The sequence below is a fragment of the Lynx canadensis genome, chromosome B1, assembly GCF_007474595.2.
Source record: "Lynx canadensis isolate LIC74 chromosome B1, mLynCan4.pri.v2, whole genome shotgun sequence".
Taxonomy (NCBI): Eukaryota; Metazoa; Chordata; class Mammalia; order Carnivora; family Felidae; genus Lynx; species Lynx canadensis.
In genome coordinates, this window is record NC_044306.2 from 146,093,824 (window position 1) to 146,115,565 (window position 21,742).

General features: G+C 38.9%; 1 protein-coding gene across 2 annotated transcripts in view; it reads right to left on the reverse strand.

Moving 5' to 3' along the window:
* Positions 1–21,742, reverse strand: part of MTHFD2L (methylenetetrahydrofolate dehydrogenase (NADP+ dependent) 2 like) — a 139,139-nt gene that overhangs the window by 106,391 nt on the left and 11,006 nt on the right. For both annotated transcript variants that reach the window (XM_030313682.1, XM_030313680.1), the window contains 2 exons: positions 15,751–15,935; positions 14,606–14,728 (listed from right to left, as the gene is read on the reverse strand). In XM_030313682.1, coding sequence (XP_030169542.1) covers positions 14,606–14,728; positions 15,751–15,935 — 308 coding nt within the window. The remainder of the gene's footprint in view (positions 1–14,605; positions 14,729–15,750; positions 15,936–21,742) is intronic.

Sequence of the window (21,742 nt, forward strand, 5' to 3'; positions counted from 1 at the left end):
ACAAAAGGACTTACATTACTCTGGCTAGGACTTGGGTTTTATTTAACTGGGTTAAATAAATGTTGACAGTGATTTTTGAGAGCTCTTCTTTTTAAAAAAAAATGTTTATTCATTTTTGAGAGAGAGAAAGAGAGAGAGAAAGAGCACGCACACACACAGGTGAGGGAGGGGCAGAGAGAGAGGGGACAAACCCAAGCAGGTTCTGCACTGTCAGCACAGAGCCCAACGTGGCGGGCTCAATCTCACAAACCGTGAGATCATGACCTGAGCTGAAATCGAGAGTCAATGCTTGGGGTGCCTGGGTGGCTCAGTTGGTTAAAGGACCGGCCTCAGCTCAGGTCATGATCTCATGGCTTGCGAGTTCAAGCCCCCTATCAGGCTCTGTGCTGACAGCTCAGAGCCTGGAGGCACTTCACACACGGATTTTGTGTCTCCCTCTCTCTCTGCCCCTCCCCTGCTCATGTTCAGTCTCTCATTCAAAAATAAATAAACATTTTTAAAAATTAAAAAAAGATGTCTCGCGTCCATGAAATATAGCCAGACCGACACTAAACCATCCTGCATACCTAGAAAACTGATTGGAGGATTAACACAACAATCTGACAATCTGAACCACAGAATTCAGCAGGTATGCGGTGCAGAGAGGTGAATTTGGGGAGAGGCCGCGGAGGGTAGGGAGCTGCTTTTGCGGGTGGAGAGGACGCAGACTGGGGGGGAGAATACGGGAAAGGCACCCCTCTCCAAATGCAGCTGGAGGGAAAGTGGAAAATTAGAAATAGCTACAGGGACTAAAGTAAAAAGGGAGAAAGGAGAAAGGAGAGGGTTTAAATTTAATTAAGACTGTAAACAAGGGGAGCGCAAAGTCTGCAACTCCGCAGCTCGATGCCTTGTGGTGCTCTGGTGTGAAGGGCGAATCCCCAAGAACAGAGCGGGGTCCGGGAGGTTCTCGGGCCACATGGGGAAAAGCGGTTCCACTGCTGGAAGGACATTTGGTAGAGACGGTTGAAGACACCTGGTCCCAGCAGACCCCTGAAGGCGGCCACATTTGCTGGTGCTGGGGCCAGGTCATTGAAGGTGAAGCCTGGTGCCAGATGTGTGTTGTAATTTTCCATAATCCCTGAAACGCTGCTGCTACACTATCTCGAGAACTTTTTCTGGGGTGGCTGGCGTCTGGCCGCAGTCTGGGGCACCAGCGGCAGCAGGGTCCAGCAAGCGTTCCTGGGAGCAGCCGACACCCAGCCATTGCTCATTTGGCCATTGGTTGATGAGACCCTCCTACAGAGGGGCGGAACAGGTCAAAGCTGCAGTCCTTCAGAAGGCGCCAGGGAAAACAGCCACATCTGAGACAAAACTGGGGAGAGAGGTACTGCCTGGGGCCTGGTCATGGAGAGTGAAAAAGCATGGAGTGGACGAAAGATGAAGACAGACAACGGGTGCACAATTGCTGATCTGGGAGAACAGACTGGGTAGCTGGGTGGCACCATTTTCACCACTCCCGCGCATGCGCGTACGCACCTATGAGCACAGCAACAATCCACCCCAGGAGGCTAGCAACGCCATCTAGTGGAGAGCAGAGCCATTACACTGAGCCCCGCCCAACTGGGCCAACTTGGCTCTTCAGGAACACAAGTCTCACCTCCGGCTTAGTTTATGGACTATAAAGTGCTACATAGACTGACTTCTAGGGGAAAACCAAGTAATTTCAGTCCTACTTCAATCTGTTAGTAGGTCCATCTATTCAATTTTTTTCTTTCTTTTTTTCTCTTTTACACTTCTTTTCATTTTCTTGAATACAGAAAGAGAAAAAATTCATTTTTATTTTCAATTTTTATTAAAAATATTTTTCCTTAATTTTTATTACTATATTTTTTACTTTTGTGTAAATTTTTTCAAATTCTATTTTACTTCCGTCATTTTATTTTAGTCTACTTCAGTGTAGTCACTCTTTCAAATTTTCAAACAATTTCCTTTTTTTCTTTCTGTTTCTCTTTTCTCTTTTTCATTTCTCTTTTTCTCAAATGCAGAAAGAGAAAAGCTTATTTTTTACTTTCAATTTCTATTAAAAATATTTTTCTTTAATTTTTTTACTATATTGTTTGCTTTTATGTAATTTTTTTCAAATTCTACTTTACTTCCGTCATTTTATTTTAGTCTACTACAGTGTATTCACTTTTTTAGATTTTCAAACGATTTCCTTTTTTTCTTTTTTATCTTTTTTCTCTTTTTTGTTTCTTTTCTTTTTCTTGAATACAGAAAAAGAAAAAAATTATTATCTATTTTTAATTTTTATTAAAAATATTTTTCTTTAATTGTTTTCTACTATATTCTTTACTTTTATGTATATTTTTTCAAATTCTATTTTACTCCCATCATCTCATTTCAGTCTGCTTCAGTGTATTCCTTTTTTTCAAATTCTCAAACGATTTCCTTTTTTTCTCCCCCCCTTTTTTTTGCTCTACCTGTCAAACCACTTTCAACACCCAGACCAAAACACACCTAAGGTCTAGCATCATTTATTTGATTTGTGTGTGTGTGTGTGTGTGTGTGTGTGTTTGATTTTTTAATTTTAATATTTTTTAATTTTAATATTTTTAATTTCAATTTTTCTACCTCATTAATTCATTTTCTCCCTTCAAAATGACAAAACAAAGGAATTCACCCCAAAAGAAAGAGCATGAAGAAACGACAACCAGGGATTTAACCAACACAGATACAAGCAAGATGTCTGCACCAGAATTTAGAATCACAATAATAAGAATACTAGCTGGAGTCGAAAATAGATTGGAATCCCTTTCTGCAGAGATAAAAGAAGTAAAAAATAGCCAGAACGAAATTAAAAATGCTATAACTGAGCTGCAATCACGGATGGATGCAATGGCAGCAAGGATGGACGAGGCAGAACAGAGAATCAGCGATATAGAGGACAAACTTACAGAGAATACAGAAGCAGAAAAAAAAAGAGGGAGATTAAGGCAAAAGAGCACAATTTAAGAATTAGGGAAATCAGTGACTCATTAAAAAGGAACAACATCAGAATCATAAGGGTCCCAGAAGTGGAAGAGAGAGAAATAGGGGTAGAAAGGTTATGTGATCAAATCAGAGAGGAAAACTTTCCTAACCTGGGGAAAGACACAGACATGAAAATCCAGGAAGCACAGAGGACTCCCATTAGATTCAACAAAAACCGACCATCAACAAGGCATATCATAGTCAAATTCACAAAATACTTAGGCAAGGAGAGAATCATGAAAGCAGCACAGGAAAAAAAGTCCCTAACCTACAAGGGAAGACAGATCAGGTTTGCAGCAGACCTATCCACAGAAACTTGGCAGGCCAGAAAGGAGTGGCAGGATATATTCAACGTGCTGAATCAGAAAAATATGCAGCCAAGAATTCTTTAGCCAGCAAGGCTGTCATTCAAAATAGAAGAAGAGATCAAAAGTTTCCCAGACAAACAAAAATTAAAGGAGTTTGTCACCACTAACCCAGCCATGCAAGAAATTTTAATGGGGACTCTCTGAGGGGGGAAAATATGAAAAAAATAATACATACATATATATATATATATATATATATCAAAAGCAACAAAGATTAGAAAGGACCAGAGAACACCACCAGAAACTCCAACTCTACGAGCATGATAATGGCAATAAATTCATATCTTTCAGTATTCATTCTAAACGTCATTGGACTCAATGCTCCAATCAAAAGACCTAGGGTAACAGAATGGATAAGAAAACAAGGTCCATCTATATGCTGTTTACAGGAGACCCACTTTAGACCTAAAGACACCTTCAGATTGAAAATAAGGGGATGGAGAACCATCTATCATGCTAATGGTCAACAAAAGAAAGCCAGAGTAGCCACACTTATATCAGACAACCTAGACTTTAAAATAAAGACTGTATCAAGAGATGCAGAAGGGCATTATATCATAATCAAGGGGTCTATCCACCAAGAAGACCTAACAATTATAAACATTATGCGCCAAATTTGGGGCACCCAAATATATAAATCAATTAATCACAAACATAAAGAAACTCATCGATAGTAATACCATAATAGTAGGAGACTTCAACACCCCACTCACAGCAACGGACAGATCATCTAATCAAAAAACCAACAAGGAAACAATGGCTTTGAATGACACACTGGACCAGATGGACTTAACAGATATATTCAGAATATTTCATCCTAAAGCAGCAGAATATACATTCTTCTCCAGTGCACATGGAACGTTCTCCAGAACAGACCATATACTGGGACACAAATCAGCCCTAAGTAAATACAAAAAGATCGAGATCATACCATGCATATTTTCTGACCACAATGCTTTGAAACTCAAAATCAACCACAAGAAAAAATTTGGAAAGATAACAAATACTTGAAGACTGAAGAACATCCTACTAAAGAATGAATGGGATAACCAAGAAGTTAAAGAGGAAATTAAAAAGTATATGGAAGTCAACGAAAATGATAACACCACAATCCAAAACCTCTGGGATGCGGCAAAGGTGGTCATAAGAGGAAAGTATATAGCAATCCAGGCCTTCCTAAAAAAGGAAGAAAGATCTCAGATACACAACCTAAACTTATGCCTTAAGGAGCTGGAAAGAGAACAGCAAATTAAACCCAAAACCAGCAGAAGACAGGAAATAATAAAGATTAGAGCAGAAATTAATGCTATTGAAACCAAAAAAACAGTAGAACAGATCAATGAAACCAGAAGCTGGTTCTTTGAAAGAATTAACAAAATTGATAAACCACTAGCCAGTTTGATCAAAAAGAAAAAGTAAAGGACCCAAATAAATAAAATCAAGAATGAAAGAGGAGAGATCACAACCAACACAGCAGAAATAAAACAATAATAAGAGAATATTATGAGCAATTATATGCCAATAAAATGGACAATCTGGAAGAAATGGACAAATTCCTAGAAACATATCACTACCAAGACTGCAACAGGAAGAAATAGAAAATTTGGACAGACCCAAAACCAATAAGGAAATCAAGTTAGTAATAAAAAATCTGCCAAAAAACAAGAGTCCAGGGCTAGATGGCTTTCCAGGGGAATTCTACCAAACATTTAAGGAAAAGTTAACACCTATTCTCTTGAAGCTGTTCCAAAAAATAGAAATGGAAGGAAAACTTCCAAACTTTTTCTATGAAGCCAACATTACCATGATTCCAAAACCAGACAGAGACCCCACTAAAAACGAGAACTAGAGACCAATTTCCCTGATGAACATGGATGCAAAAATCCTCAACAAGATATTTGCCAGCTGGCTCCAGCAATACATTAAAAAACTTATTCACTATGACCAAGTGGTATTTACACCTGGGATGCAGGGCTGGTTCAATATCCACAAAACAATTAATGTGATTCATCACATCACTGAAAGAAAGGACAAGAACCATATGACCCTCTCAATAGATGCAGAGAAAGCATTTGACAAAATACAGCATCCTTTCTTGATAAAAACCCTCAAGAAACTAGGGATAGAAGGAGCATACCAAAAGCCATATATGAATGACCCAATGCTAAAATCATCCTCAATGGGGAAAAACTGACAGCTTTCCCCCTAAGGTAGGAACAAGACAGGGATGTCCATCTCACCACTGTTATTCAACATAGTATTGGAAGTCTTAGCCTCTTCAATCAGACAACACAAAGAAATAAAAGGCATCCAAATAGGCAGAGAGATCAAACTTCCACCCTTCACAGATGACATGATAGTCTATATGGAAAACCCAGAATGCCACCAAAAAACTGCTAGAATTGATTCATGAATTCAGCAAAGTTGCAGGATACAAAATCAACGCACAGAAATTGGTTGCATTCCCATACTCCAAAATGAAGCGACAGAAAGAGAAGTCAAGGAATCAATCCCATTTACAGTTGCACAAAAAACCATAAAATACCTAGGAATAAATCTAACCAAGTAGGTGAAAAATCTTACGCTGAAACTATAGAAAGCTTATGAAAGAAATTGAAGAAGACACAAAAAAAATAAAATGGAAAAAGATTCCATGCTCTGGATAGGAAGAACAAATATTGTTAAAATGTCGATACTACCCAAAGCAATCTACATATTCAATGCAATCCCTACCAAAATAACACAGCATTCTTTACAGAGCTAGAACAAATAATCCTAAAATTTGTATGGAACCAGAAAAGACCCCAAATAGCCAAAGCAATCTTGAAAAAGAAAACCATTCTTCAAGCTATACTACAAAGCTGTAATCATCAAGACAGTATGGTACTGGCACAAGAACAGACACTCAGATCAATGGGACAGAATAGAGAACCCAGAAATGACCCCAAACATATGGCCAACTAATCTTTGACAAAGGAAGAAACAATATCCAATGGACTAAAGACAGTCTCTTCAGCAAGTGGTGCTGGGAAAACTGGACAGCGACATGCAGAAGAATGAACCTGGGCCACTTTCTTACACATACACAAAAGTAAACTCAAAGTGGACAAAGGACCTCAATGCAAGATAGGAAGCCATCAAAATCCTCGAGGAGAAAGCAGGCAAAAATCTCTTTGATCTTGACGCAGCAACTTCTTACTCAACACGTCTCCGGAGGCAAGGGAAACAAAAGCAAAAATTAACTACTGGGACCTCATCAAAATAAAAAGCTTCTGCATAGCGAAGGAAACAATCAGCAAAACTAAAAGGCAACCGACAGAATGGGAGAAGATATTTGCAATGACATATCAGATAAAGGGTTAGTATCCAAAATCTATAAAGAATTATCAACCTCACACCCAAAAGACAAATAATCCAGTGAAGGAATGGGCAAAAGACATGAATAGCACTTCTCCAAAGAAGACATCCAGATGGCCAACCAACACATGAAAAAATGATCAACGTCACTCATCATCAGGGAAATACAAATCAAACCACAATGAGATACCACCTTACACCTGTCAGAATGGCTAACATTAACAACTCAGGCAACAACAGATGTTGGTGATGTGTGGAGAAACAGGATGTCTTTTGCATTGCTGGTGGGAATGCAAGCTGGTGCAGTCACTCTGGAAAACAGTATGGAGTTTCCTCAAAAAACTAAAAATAGAACTACCCTACGACCCAGCAATTGCACTAGTAGGCATTTATCCAAGGGATACAGGTGTGCTGTTTCGAAGGGACACATGCACCCCCATGTTTATAGCAGCACTATCAACAGTAACCAAAGTATGGAAAGAGCCCAAATGTCCATTGATGGATAAATGGATAAAGAAGATGTGGCATATATATACCATGGAGTATTATGTGGCAATCAAAAAGAATGAAATCTTGCCATTTGCAACTATGTGGATGGAACTGGAGGGTATTATGCTAAGTGAATTAGTCAGAGAAAGACACAAATCATCAGGACTTCAGTCATATGAGGACTTTAAGAGACAAAACAGATGAACATAAGGGAAGGGAAACAAAACTAATATAAAACAGGGAGGGACAAAACAGAAGAGACTCATAAATATGGAGAACAAACTGAGGTTACTGGAGGGTTGTTGGAGGGGGGTAGGCTAAATGGTTAAGGGGCACTAAGGAATCTACTCCTGAAATCATTGTTGCACTATATGCTAACTAATTTGGATGTAAATTTAAAAAAAAAAAAAAATTAAAAAAAAAAAACTTAAAAAAAAAAAAGAGTCAGATGCTTAACAAACTGAGCCACCCAGGTGCCCCAAGAGAGCACTTTATATTCTGTATATTCATAGTTAACAGATACATGCTTTGCAAATATTTTCATCTGGTCTATGGCCTATCTTTTCATTCCTTTAACAGAACACAAGTTTTACATTTTGATAAAGTCTAATTTATTAAGTTCTTGTTTCATATCTGTAAGTAGTCCATTTTTCAGCACCCAGAATCATACCTTCCTGCGCTACTTTGTCTTCCCACCTTGTCAAAACTCAGATATTGATAGAGGTCTGGACTTTGAATTTCTTTGCTTGATCTGATGATTCCAATAATATACTGCCTTGTTTATTGCAGCTTTATAATTAAGTCTGTTTTTTAATTGTTTTTATTAAGGTATAATTGACCTCTAACATTATATTAGTTTCAGGTGTACAACATGATTTGATATTTGTATATATTACAAAATGATCACCACAACAAATCTAATTAAATCCATCACTATACAGTTACATTTTTTTTTCTTGTGATGAGGACTTTGTTTTTGAGAAGGAAAGAGAGAGACATTTGGGAAGGGGAAGGTGGAGACAGAGAAGAATCTTAAGCAGGTTCCACTCCCGGCACAGAGCCCAACGCAAGGTTGGATCTCATGACCTGAGCTGAAATCAAGAGTCAGACACTTAACCAACTGAGTCACCCAGGTACCCCAAGAGATGAAAAGTTTAAGATATAGTCTCTTAGTGACTTTCAAATAAGCAATATAGTATTATTAATTTTAGTACATGTTGTACATTACATCCCATGACTTACTTATTTTATAACTGGAAGTTTGTACCTTTGATTTTAAGATTTTTGATTAATCTTCAATTGGGTGTTGTTAATCTTCCAACTGTGTTGCTCATTTTCAAAGTTATTTCAACCATTTTTTTACTATTTTTTAAAATTTACATCAAAGTTAGCTACATTATAGTGCAATAATGATTTCAGGAATACTCCTGACCCAAGGAAATACATTATCTATATGCTAATTAATTAGGTCAATCTCCCCATTTTGATGCCTACTAATTATTAGAAAAGTTGATCTTTGTTAAATCTACACACTAGACTTTAACTCTTCTTACTCATTCCCTCCAGATTCAATCCTTTATTCCAATATTTTATGCTAATATCTCTTTTTAATCCCCTTACATAAACTGGAAGATGTTGATATTCAAAGATGCCACATTCAATAGCTGAAAAATGATTTTAGAAAATGATGGATAAGGGGCCTGGGTGGCGCAGTCGGTTAAGCGTCCGACTTCAGCCAGGTCACGATCTCGCGGCCCGTGAGTTTGAGCCCCGCGTCGGGCTCTGGGCTGATGGCTCAGAGCCTGGAGCCTGTTTCCGATTCTGTGTCTCCTCTCTCTGCCCCTCCCCGTTCATGCTCTTCTCTCTCTGTCGCAAAAAAAAAAAAAAAAAAAAAAAAAAAAAAAAAAAAAAAATAAATAAACGTTGAAAAAAAAATTAAAAAAAAAAAAAGAAAATGATGGATAAGATGGAATAAGTCTTCTCCTTCTACCTAATCATTTTGTTTTAGAAATAAATGAAAAGTAGCCTTTAGAAAGCAAGAAAACATGAGATGAGCAAACATCTCCCTTGGTATGTGCCTTGAAATCTCCATTGGAGGACAGTGATGGCAGCTGAAAGGACAACATCATTGCTTCTGCCGGCATTGTTCTGCTACTTACTACCTCCCTGATCACATAAATTACTCAGTTCCTTTACTATCCTTCACTACAAACCACAGATTGAAAGGCATAGCACCTACTGGTAAGAGTTGTTGTAAGCATTATACAAGTTACCATATATAAAGCACTTTATAATTTCTCTTTTCTTGCTTTAGTTAGAAAAAATTGCTTCCGAATTTTTAAAGATCATTATTATACCTTTTTTTTTAACACTATAGGCTGATACATACTCTACAAATGACATAACTTTTAATATAATACCACTTTAATAGATATAACTCAATAAAAGCTAAGAGCAAATAATACATGACTAGGAGAAAAAATACATAGAACATGAATAGCAGACATCTTTCTGGCTTGACAAAATGACCACTTATTGATACTAATAGACTCTGATCACAGTCAGGATGGGAGTAGGGAAGCACTGCATGTGGTTGTTTTTATTTCTCTGTGGTTTGAGGGTCAACTACAGGAAAAACAGCCAGGCTGCGTGACTACGGACACACGGTTATATCCTGAATACTTCCAATCCTGACCCAAGTTGCAGAGCTCCTGAACATGAACAGAGGTTTAACTTGAAACAAACTTATTACCATCAAATAGGGAAGAATTCTATCCCATTTCTTTGGTTTTTATCTAAGTGAGAGGCATGGAAACTATTTGTACATTCTGATTCATCCCATGCAAACTTGTCCTGCAACATCAGAATTATAATTCTAATTCAGAATTTCTTTTACTCAAGATATTTCCCTAATTGTGAATAATAATCCCCAATTTCTAATCATGAGACAACTTGGAATCCAAATTATTAACCAAATGATATAAAATGCAAGGCATGATCAACTCGAATCACCTCATTTTTTTCATTTGCTCATTGTTTTACTGGTTCCTTCTAACAATTTTATTAAGACCGGGACAGGAGACATTAGCTCAACCTACTTCCACATAAGCCAACCTACTGCCATGACACAAAGAGTTCCATTTCTTCTGTAAAACATGAAAGGTGATGCTCAGAGCTCACAGAACAAATCAGAAAGTAGTTTAACTATCCCTGCCCCTACCGGTTGACCTTCATGATAATCAAGTCTTTCCCAATCAGTTTTTGCTAGTTCTTTCACAGTAAATAATATAATGTAATTAAAACAGTATAAACAAATGACAATAGAGTGTGAGAAGAAAACAGCTGTTATTTCTATAAAAACTAAATCGAATGTTCTGGAAAGGCTCTTGAGAACTAAAATGAATTAGTAAGGATTTAGATATGAACAGGACAATCATGAAGATTGGGAGATTTTTTTAAACATTTATTTACTTATTTTGAGAGAGAGCTCATACATGTACATAGGTTGGGGGAGGCGATGGGCACAGAGAGGGAGGGGGAATTCCAAGCAGGCTCCACTCTGTCAGCACGAAGCCTGATGTGGGGCTTGATCCCACAAACAGTGAGATCATGATCTGAGCCGAAATCAAGAGTCAAGGGCTTAACCAACTGAGCCACCCAGGCACCCTGGGAGCTATTTTAAAAAGCAGTAAGAATTTTCACTGAGATAGTTTCACCTCAAACTGAAAATCAGAGGCAATGATTCATAGGTATTATTAATACCAGAAGATGATTCAAAATTCCAATCAGTAAGTTCCAAAGATCTGTGGACCCACATCAAAAGACTGATGAATAACCGAGTATTTAAATGATTTATGTTATAAAACAATATTTAAGGTAAATATGCATTGTTCTATAATTTTCTACTTTAACCAATTTTTTCTATTCATCAACACACCATATGTCCCAGTATAACGTAGGTTAAGTAATATAGACGAGTCTTCTCATATGTAAAATAAAGAAAACAATTCCTACTCATAAGGCTGCTTTGAGGAGTAGATAAAATTATCCGTATAAAGGAATACTTGCCACATAGTATGATACATTACTCACTAGCTACCACCAATATGCTGGTGAGGGTAACACAATGGTTAAAAGTAATGGCAGGAGGAACCAGTCTTCCTTCCATCCCAGCTCAATTACTTATCAACCCGGTGACCTTAGGCGAAGTTACTTAAGCTTTCTGTGCCTCAAATCTTAACACCAGTGAAATGTCCATAATAAGAGCTCCGACTACCCAGGATTAGTATCAGGATTCAATGAAGTAATAAATGTAAAGTTCCTGAGACATAATAAATAAATGTTTAATGTAATAAATTTTAGCCATTCTTATTTTGTATATTGGCTTTTCGGCAACATAGAGAATTGTTCTTTCTTAGAGCATCAAGATATTTGTTATTACCACAGTCCCTTTGGTTCATGCTTCTCACGCTCTAGAAGGAACACAGGACGCAAGCAATTTTACTACAGACAGGCCAACAGTGCCATCTAGTGGCAATTTTCTAATAAATTCGCCAACAGAGAAAGGTTGCCCAAAACAGGTAAAAATTTCTACAGATACGAATTTAATTTTTTTAATTTGTTTATTTTTGAGAGAGAGAGAGATAGATAAGGGTTGTGAGTGCAGGGTAAGGGCAGAAAGAGAGGGGGACAGAGAATTCCAAGCTGTCTCCGCTTTGATAGAGTGGGGTTCGAACTCCTGAACCGTGGTATCATGACCTGAGCGGAAGTCGGATGCTCAACTGACTGAGACGCCCAGGTGCCCCTGCATTTAATTTTTAAAACAAACGAAATCTAATGTTTTAGATTTGTAAATTTGGAAATTTGTGATGTGTTTTTTAATAATTATTTGAATTCAATACAACTACAGCCGGGAGAAATTTTTTAAAAACTACAAACCACAAGAAGAGTGCTTGGCAATTATGGTACAAAGAAGACTGTTTTTGTTTTTGTTTTGTTTTTTTTTTAATATGAGCCAAACAAATGGGCTTAAACCCACTGCCAAATTTTTTTGTACAGATTTGCAATGCTAATAAATCCGTATGAGAATTAGAAATGTGAATTTTGGTACAATTCAAATAGCACGAAAGTTATATACCAAGGAATTAAGTTATATTGTTGGATAAAGTATAATCAATACCATACAAGGATCTCATGCAATAGCACCATTCACTTTTTACTTTCTGCAAGTCAAAACTTATAGAAGAACTCAAAACTACTGTAATCTAGGGGCGTCTGGGTGGCTCATTCAGTTAAGCATCTGACACCGGCTCAGGTCATGATCTCATGGTTCATGGGTTCGAGCCCCGCGACAGGCTCTGTGCTGACAGCTCAGAGCCTGGAGCCTGCTTTAGATTCTGTGTCTCCCTCTCTCTCTGCTCCTCCCCCACTCACACTCTGTCTCTCTCTCAAAAATAAACAAACATTTAAAAAAATTAAAAAAAAAAAAACCTTCTGTAATCTATACTATATGGCAGTCCTCACTTCACTCAGTTGAAATACACATGAATTTCAGAGCCACAATTTACTTAAATAGCACCAATCGTCCAATAGCACAGTTCAAAGTTCAGTTATCATGGTAAATTAACTGTGAGTAATTATGTAAGAGCTGCTGGCCCTCTGGTTCACAAATCACCGTGTAAATAAAGATGAGCATCATGTTCCCTGAGCAACACATTTGACACTTCTTTAAAAGTCCGTTGATGATTGATCACTGCACATTTGTTATTCAGGTCAAACATCAACAGCAAATCATACTTCCTCCTGGTCTCTCGGTGGTCAACTTACAAGACATTTCACAAAAGTAGATAATCAACAGAGGGAATTAACCTGTAAAGGTGACAGGGCAGCAAAAAAATAAAATGTGGTGACACTGGAAGTGAAATGAGATGTGAACAGACGGTCTGAAAATGGCAATAGCAAAGCAAAAATAACAGAAACCTGTGCCCCCAGGAAGGGAAGAGCTATGATTAAGTGCTCCGGTAGGACTCTGATTGAATGGAAATGGGTTGTGCAGGAATGAGGTGACCCTGGAATGTTGACTCTGGGCCCTTCGGAGCAATGTGGATATGCAGCCACAGAAGCTCTAATGAAGGTGGACTGTCTCCCGTACATGAAGAAGGTTCTTATGACAAAACGATGACAACATCCCAGAGGAAGTGGCACCAGCATAAACCATCCCATAAAAGAAACTCTCAGAGAGATTTCAGAACCGTGAAAAAACTACGAACCATAAGAAGACTGCTTGGCAAATGATTACAAAGGAGGAAATGGAAACTGATCCAAACTTAGAGAGGAATATGCAGTTGAATTCACCAAGGCCCAGGAAAGACGCTTGCTCCATATCGTAAGTTACATGATGAGAAGGCAAGCTCCCGTGCAAGCTCCTCTGAACAAGTTTTTTGCAGAGAAAACACTTTAATTCTCGATGTTTCTAAAGTTTTAATTTATAGTGTGCTGAACAAATATTATCTTCCCTCTTTTTTGTGTTCCATTTCCCTATATGTTTATGAACCACAGAGAGAGAGTTTTTAATGTTTGGGGAGAACATTTTAAAGGTCAGAGAACGAGGGGCGCCTGGGTGGCTCAGTCGGTTAAGTGTCCAACTTCGGCTGAGGTCATGATCTCACGGTTTATGAGTTTGAGCCCCACATCAGGCTCTGTGCTGACAGCTCATCCTGGAGCTTGCTTCGGATTCTGTGTCTCCCTCTCTCTCTGCCCTTCCCCCACTCACAGTCTGTCTCTCTGTGTCTCTCAAAAATGAATAAACATTAAAAAAATTTTGTTTAAGGGGCGCCTGGGTGGCTCAGTCGGTTAAGCGTCCGACTTCAGCTCAGGTCATGACCTCACAGTTCGTGAGTTCGAGCCCCACGTCGGGCTCTATGCTGACAGTTCAAAGCCTGGAGTCTGCTTCAGATTCTGTGTCTCCCTCCTTCGCTACCCCTCCCCCACTCTCTCTCTCTTTCAAAAATAAATGAACATTAAAAAATTTCTTTTAATTTTTGTTTAAAAAAATAAAAAAATAAAGGTCAGAGAATGACTGTTGTTTTTCCCATTGGGTTTTTAAGGTTGCTTTGCCTGGTTTCAGCGTGCACAGTCATTGTCACGGTCTTGGGGCTATTGTACAAAGTAAGGACTATGTGTAATTTTTGCCTACATTTTTCCTTTACAAGTTTCAGTCATTGCAAGCAGAAGTCATCCAGGCTTTGCCAACAATTACCTGCTAGTGTAAGAGCTAGTCCCTTCGTGAACGTATTTCCTAAACTACTTGCAGTGCCGTGACAGAATGTTGAAAGACGCCCTTTTTCCTCACCAAAGCAGACATATACAAGAGCCTTAGGTACCTGGTAGTGGTAACTGAACCAATATACCACTGACTCGTGGGTCCATATTCAATTGATCAGTTATATCCAAAAGTTCTTCCTGAGAAACATCCTTTGGTTTTAGAATGATCTCACTACGGATCCCTGGAAGAACAACAAACACAGAGAGAGTCACTTGACCAGCAAAGATGTGGTTTTTCAACAACGGTGTCTTACACGGTGTGTAAAAGGTTTCCTCTGAGCCTTGCCTCATTGGAAGGAAAGGACCTTCTACAAAAATGATGTTCAAACCACCACTAAAAGGGATGTCTCAAAGAGTACAGATGTTTTCTCATGATTCACACACAATTTTTGGCCCAGTATCGTATTGCATTTATTTGTGATAGGCTACTGTTAGGGGATGTGAATCTAGTAAATATGTTAATACCCCTCACCACCATTATTAGGCCAAGTTCAGCAGAGCGAACTGGCCAGGTTTATTATCTGATTAAAGCAAGTATAATAAAAATAGGCCTTTTAAAAAAAAAAAATTGAAATACAGGTGACACACAATGTTACACCAGTCTCAGGTATACAACATGGTGATTCGACAAGTATGTTCATTTTGCTAGCTAGGCTAATCACAAGTGTAGCTACAACGGTCACCATACGATGCTATTACAATATCACTGACTACATTCCCTATGCTATACCTAAAAATGGGCCCTTTAATGTTTATTTCGTTTTGAGAGAGCGCCAGTGGGGAGGGGCAGACAGAGGGGGACAGAGGATCTGGAGTGGGCTCTGTGCTGACAGGCTGACGGCACAGAGCCCAATGTGGGCCTCGAATTCACAAACTGCGAGATCATGACCTGAGCCAAAGTCAGACGCTCTACCGACCGAGCCACCAAGGCACCCCTAAAAATGTGCTCTTTAAATGTGCAGTGTTCCTCTGACATATCACCATAGGATCTGAAATCACATCAAATTAATTCAGTAAGAAAGCTGGAGAAAAACATTAAGAAATGAATATAAACTTGGGTAACTCATCTCTAATAGTAATGGTAATAATAATAAATGTTATTCAAATGGCACTTATTTGGCAATTCTCACTGATAATTATTGCACTTTGAAGGAACACAAGAAGACATGACTTAGTAACAAGAACAACTAAAACGCATCCCCACCTACAGCAGACGCAGCTCTGATCTTCTTCCTGACGTACGTGTGGCTTGCTGGATTATCACCCACTAAAATGATACTGAGGTGAGGTCTTCTGTTCCCAAGGGAAATCCATGATTCCACACCTCTCTGTATTTCTTTCTGGATTTGTTTGGCCATTTCAGTTCCTGAGATAATAATGGCATCATGTCTGTGGAAAACAAAGAATAAATATAGCACTAAAAAGACAGTAAGGAACATTCAACCACATAATCTTCAGTTACAAGAGTGAACAACACATCTGTGATTCTCCAAGTGATCAACCTTAAATCAACCCCCAGAAAAGCAGAAAGAAATACATATATTGAAAAGGCTTTCTTGCTCTCCGTGATCTCAAATTTCAAAGTGGTGCATTAATGTTGCTCTTACTGTGTGTTTGTTTTTTTAAGGTACCTGATAAAGTATAAGATGGTTCTTTCTTCCTGCTCCCCCTGTCCTTTCACTATTGAAAGGCCTGGCGGAAGCAGATCTGTATGTAGCACGTGATTATTACACAAAACCCCAAATGCAGGTCAATGAATATCGTGAAGAATGGAAAAGGAGGCGGGGGAAGAAGCAGAAGAGAAAAAAGAGAAAAGGAAACCTTACAGCACCTGAATTCTTTCTAGTACCTGGATACTTTTTATTTTCCAACGAGAGCAGGCAACATGAATATCAACCAACACAAAAAAATGCAAATTTGCTGTCCCTTTCAAATAAGTCAACTGTCCTTTCTAAGAGGACATATATATACGGGGGGAGGGGGGCAGGGGGACAATGAACTAGATCAAGAATACTCCTTTTCAGTCGGGCACCAGTGGTCCAAAGTGTCTATCCAAGTTTGCACCATTTTGATGTCAACATTGTTCTATTAAGAAGTGATGCTGGGGGCGCCTGGGTGGCGCAGTCGGTTGAGCGTCCGACTTCAGCCAGGTCACGATCTCACGGTCCGTGGGTTCGAGCCCCGCGTCGGCTCTGGGCTGATGTCCCAGAGCCTGGAGCCTGTTTCCGATTCTGTGTCTCCCTCTCTCTCTGCCCCTCCCCCATTCATGCTCTGTCTCGCTCTGTCCCAAAAATAAATAAAAAACGTTTAAAAAAAAAAAAAAAAAGAAGTGATGCTGCAATGTGATCTATGGATACATACACCAAAGTTGCCTGGGAAGCTTGCTCAAGTTGCAGATTCCCCAACCCATGATTGAGAACACCCTGGAAATCTGCATGTCTGACAAGTTCCCACAGGTATTCATGTGCATGACCATGTTCGAAAACTACCTGCTCAATTCAATACAAAATATATTTTAAAAATGATCATTACCATAGGTAAACAATTAATTGAGCAAATAAACAGATTAGAGAATACAATTACAACTAGACTTTATAGCTGTAAGTAAACTCAACTTTTGATTCTGACTTGTCTACGTTTCACCAAAAACTTGATAGCTTTCAAGACAAGGAAAATCATGGCAAATTTATGGATCAGTCTTGCTCCACTGTCCTAATTTTATAATAGCTGTATTGAAGTATAACTGACAGGGATGCCTGGGTGGCTCGGTCAGTTAGGCATATGACTCTTGGTTACGCTCACGTCATGATCTCATGGTTCATGGGTTCGAGCCCTGCATTGGCTCTGCACGAGCAGCACGGAGGCTACTTGGGATTCTCTCTCTCTCTCCTCTCTCCTCTCTCTCTGCCCTTTCCCTGCTCTCTCTCCCTCTCAAAATAAATAAATAAATTTTTAAAAATAATAAAGAAGTATAACTGACATAAAATATATTGTACATATTTAAAGTGTGCAATTTGATGTTGTAATATATGTATATACCTAGGAAACTATCACCATGATCAAGCAAATGAAACCCCTGTAAAAATTCTGGTACTCTTTTCTAAATCTCACCATTCCCCCTGTCCTGGCCATGTCCCTCCTCAATCAACAGGCAACCACTGGTCTGCTTCCTGTCACTATATCTTAGTTTGTATCATCACAAATTTTGTACAAATGGAATCATGCACAACATACTCTTTTTTATCCAGCTACTCTCAGTCAGCATAATTAAGATTCATTCATGTTGTTGCATGTATCCATAGTTCATTTCTTTTTATTGTTGAGTAGTTTTCCATTGTATGGATATACCAAAATTTGTTTATCCATCCAATTATTGATGGATATTTGGGTTGTTTCCAGCTTTTACTCATGGCAAAAAAAAGCTGTTATAGACATTCATGTACAAGTCATTGTATGCACAATGAGCAAATACCTAGGAGTAGAATGGCTGGGTCATACAGCAGGTATATCCAAGTCCTTTATCAGAAAAGTGATTTGAAATATTTTCTCCTACTTTGTGCTTTGCCTTTTCATTCTCTTAACTGTGTCTTTGGAAGATCAGCTCTCAATTTTGATGTATTTCCATCAATTTTCCTTTTCCTTTTATGGTGAGGTATATAAGAAATCTTTGCCTAACTTAAGGTCACAAAGGTTTTCTTCAACGTTTCCTTCTAGTTTTATGTGTTCAGGTTATACATTTAGTTCTGTGATTTAGTTTTACTCTTAGTTTGATGGAACTTTATTTATATCAGGATATTGTCAAAGTTTTTTTAATGTGTGTGTATAGAGATAATCATATGACCACATGATTTTTTTTTTTTTTTTTGGTTTTAGTCTGTTAATATGATGAATTATATTGATTGATTTTCAAATGTTAAGCCAATCTTGCATTCCTGGGATAAGCCTCACTTGGTCACGATGTGCTCATCCTTTCCAGATATTCAGGATTTTATCTAAAATTTTGTTAAATTTTTTGCTTCTATGTGCATGACAGGTATTTATTTATAGTTTTCTTTTCTTGTAACGTCTTTGTATGATTTTGGTATCAGGGTGATGCTGCCTTTATAGAATGAGTTAGGATATATCCCGTCCTCTTCAAATTTCCAGAAGAGTTTCTGCAGAATTGGTATTATTTCTTCCTTAAATGTTTGGTAAATTTCACCCATGAAGCCATCTGGTCCTGGAGCTTTTATTCTGTTAAAGTTTAAGATCAAGTTTAAATGAAGTTAAGATAACATACTTACTTCTGAGTTTAAATGTTATCTTTCAAGATTAGGTAACAAACTTTTTTCACTATTTACTATGAACTTCTAGTGCTCATTTTTTATTAATTCATTTAAGTGATCTTTTAATTCTAAGAGAACGAGGAACTCTTCTATTATAAAATACTAAAGGCTGCAGTAATTCCAGAATGACTCATTTCTAAGAGTCATAAAAATAATAAGTCAATAAATAAATCAATAAATACTTTCCATAAATTAAACTGTGTCAACATATTCACTTAGGGTAAAATACCTAAGCTTATCTGCTGATACACTAGAATTCACTCTTGTAACAAAGAACATGCATTTGTATTTTAAATTACAAAATCACCTGAGCCCTATGTTACATTTTATAGTATATGAATAGAAACTGCTGCTGCTGACATGTTTTATTAGTTGATTCTCTGTTACAACAATTCGTTCATAGGTTACCGTGAAACTGGCAATCACTGAACATAATCCACGATAATTATGGCTTAGATATTACAAAGCTGTGTGACTCTGAGAGTGTCAGAGTTGACCGTGGCATAAATGGACTCATGATTTCCACAGACAGACAATCTATATACAGATTAAACTTGACTGCACCATGTTGGGGTCTGAGAGAAGACAGGGCTTACTTTACAGCACAGATGTGCTAAGTGAGTTTGCTAACTATAGCTGACACGTTATAGCCTGGTCTCGTTGGTATTTATGGGTAAATACTCAGAAGACTGCCACCCAATTATAAAAGGAACTTTGAGGGTTTTTCAGTAGCAGCTGGCTCCGCCTATTGGTTCCCTCAATCCCTGCAGAGCCTGGGCAAGCCTGGATTTGTGGGAGATATGATATAAGGATAAATGAGGCAAGCAGGAATTAGTGGAGACTCAAAGGAAGGATGCCCCTATCAGCCTACATGCTGGAAGAACTGGTAAACACACACATTACCTAGCTCAGTGCAAAAACAAATGAGACTTTTCAGCACGCATACTGTTGAAACATGTTAAATATCAATACTAGTGTGAATTTCAGCCATAGAAGCCCACAGCTCCTAAGAGTTTCCCTGGCTCAAGTCAATCTCTACCATCCGTCATCTGCACCGCAGCCAGAGTGATTTTCCAAATCTAATCATGCCGCTTCCTTGGTTAAAACGCCTCACTTACAAGCCCAATGTTTATTGACTTAATAAATACACACTGAAAACCTTATATCTGCCAGGCACTATTCTAGACACTGGAAATATAAATAACAGTGTACAAAACAAACTGCCCACTTTTATGGGAACTACAATCCAGTTGAAGAAGACATAATAAGCACGTTTTTTTAAAAGGCGAATATTTATATCATGTGTGAAAAACAGAGGGAAAGGGCATATCTGGGGGCCAGAGCTGTCATATTATACAGATGGGTTAAGGTGTCTCTTAATTCTGATTAATCTGGTGATATTTCATCATAAATGAAGGAAATGGGTGGCTCAGTCGGTTAAGTGACCAACTCATGGTTCCAGCTCAGGTCATGATCTCACAGTTTGTGAGTTCGAGCCCCACATCTGGCTCTGTACTGACAGTGTGAAGCCTGCTTGGGATTCTCTCTCTCTCTCTCCTCTCTCTGCTCCTCCTGCTCTCTTTTTCTCTCAAAATAAATAAACTTAAATTGACAAAAAATGAAGGTGAGCCAGAAGTGGCCGTAACAGGGATAGAAACCGCAGCGGGGGCAATCACCGCGCCTGCTGTCAACCCGGGTATAAAGCATCACCAGGAGCCCACCCAATGAGGATGCCTCCTCCATTCCCAGGGGGCTTTAGGGAGCCCTGAGGGGCAAAGCGGCAGGGACACCTCTCTTCAGATGCTGCCAGAGGGCATGGGAATGGAGCTCAGAGGCTGCGTGGAGTGCCTGCTGGAGGAGAGCAGATTTTTCTTTTAAGTACTCTGTACACCCATTGTGGGGCCTGAACCCACAACCCTGAGATCAAGAAATCACATGCTTGGGGGTAGGAGTTAAGATGGTGGAGAAGTAGGGGGACCAAGATTTCCCTCGTCCCTCAAACACAGCTGTATTGAGGTTAGAACACTGGGAACGCCCTGGAAATCAATCTGCAGAGTGGCAGAAGGATCTCCACAGGTGGAGGGAGACAGCTTGGCAGAACAGAAGTGCATGTACGTGAAATGGGTGAGATAAAATAGCACAGGCACAGAGGAGGGGAACCCCTTCTGAGGAGAGGCAAAAGGGAGCACAAGAGAAGCTGTGGACTGCGGCCTAGTGTCAGGACAAGAGGAAACCCTCTCCGGACCGGGTACTGGGGAACGAGAAATACAGTGCATTTCTCCTTTGCAAACTTGTGACAAATGCTGACTTTCTAGGAGTGAAGCCGCTGCCGTGTGTGAACGCCTGGGGAGCAGGGAGCTGGCCCCAGGGTGCGGCAGCGATCTCAGGGGTGCACTGGGAGAGGGCAGTCCCTTCCCTTGAGTACTGTGGGAAGAGGGTTTATTGCCCCCGCCCCCCCAACCAGCACAGTCACCGGTCCCCGGCAGGTCCCCGGCACCAACAGACAACTGTTTTGTGTTTTTGCCTGTTAGTCTCTCTTTGCTTTTTCTCTATCTCGTTTCTTTCCTTCTCTTCTTTTTTCACTTCTTTTTCTTTCTACCTTTTTCTTGTTTTCCCTTTGGAATCAGGCTCATAGTCTCTGATTTGATTTTTGGTCAATTCTTATTATATATTTTTTTCGCTCTTTATCTGTTTTATTTTTTTTGTTTGTTTAATCAGGCATTTTTACTCTATTCTTTTTACACCTTTTCTGTATCTCCTTCTTTATTTTCCTTTCACTGTCTCTGGATTAAGCCTTATAGTTTCTTTGGTTCTTTGCTTGGTGTCTTTTTCTTTTTTCACCCCTTTCATTTTCTCTTTGTATTGGATCGG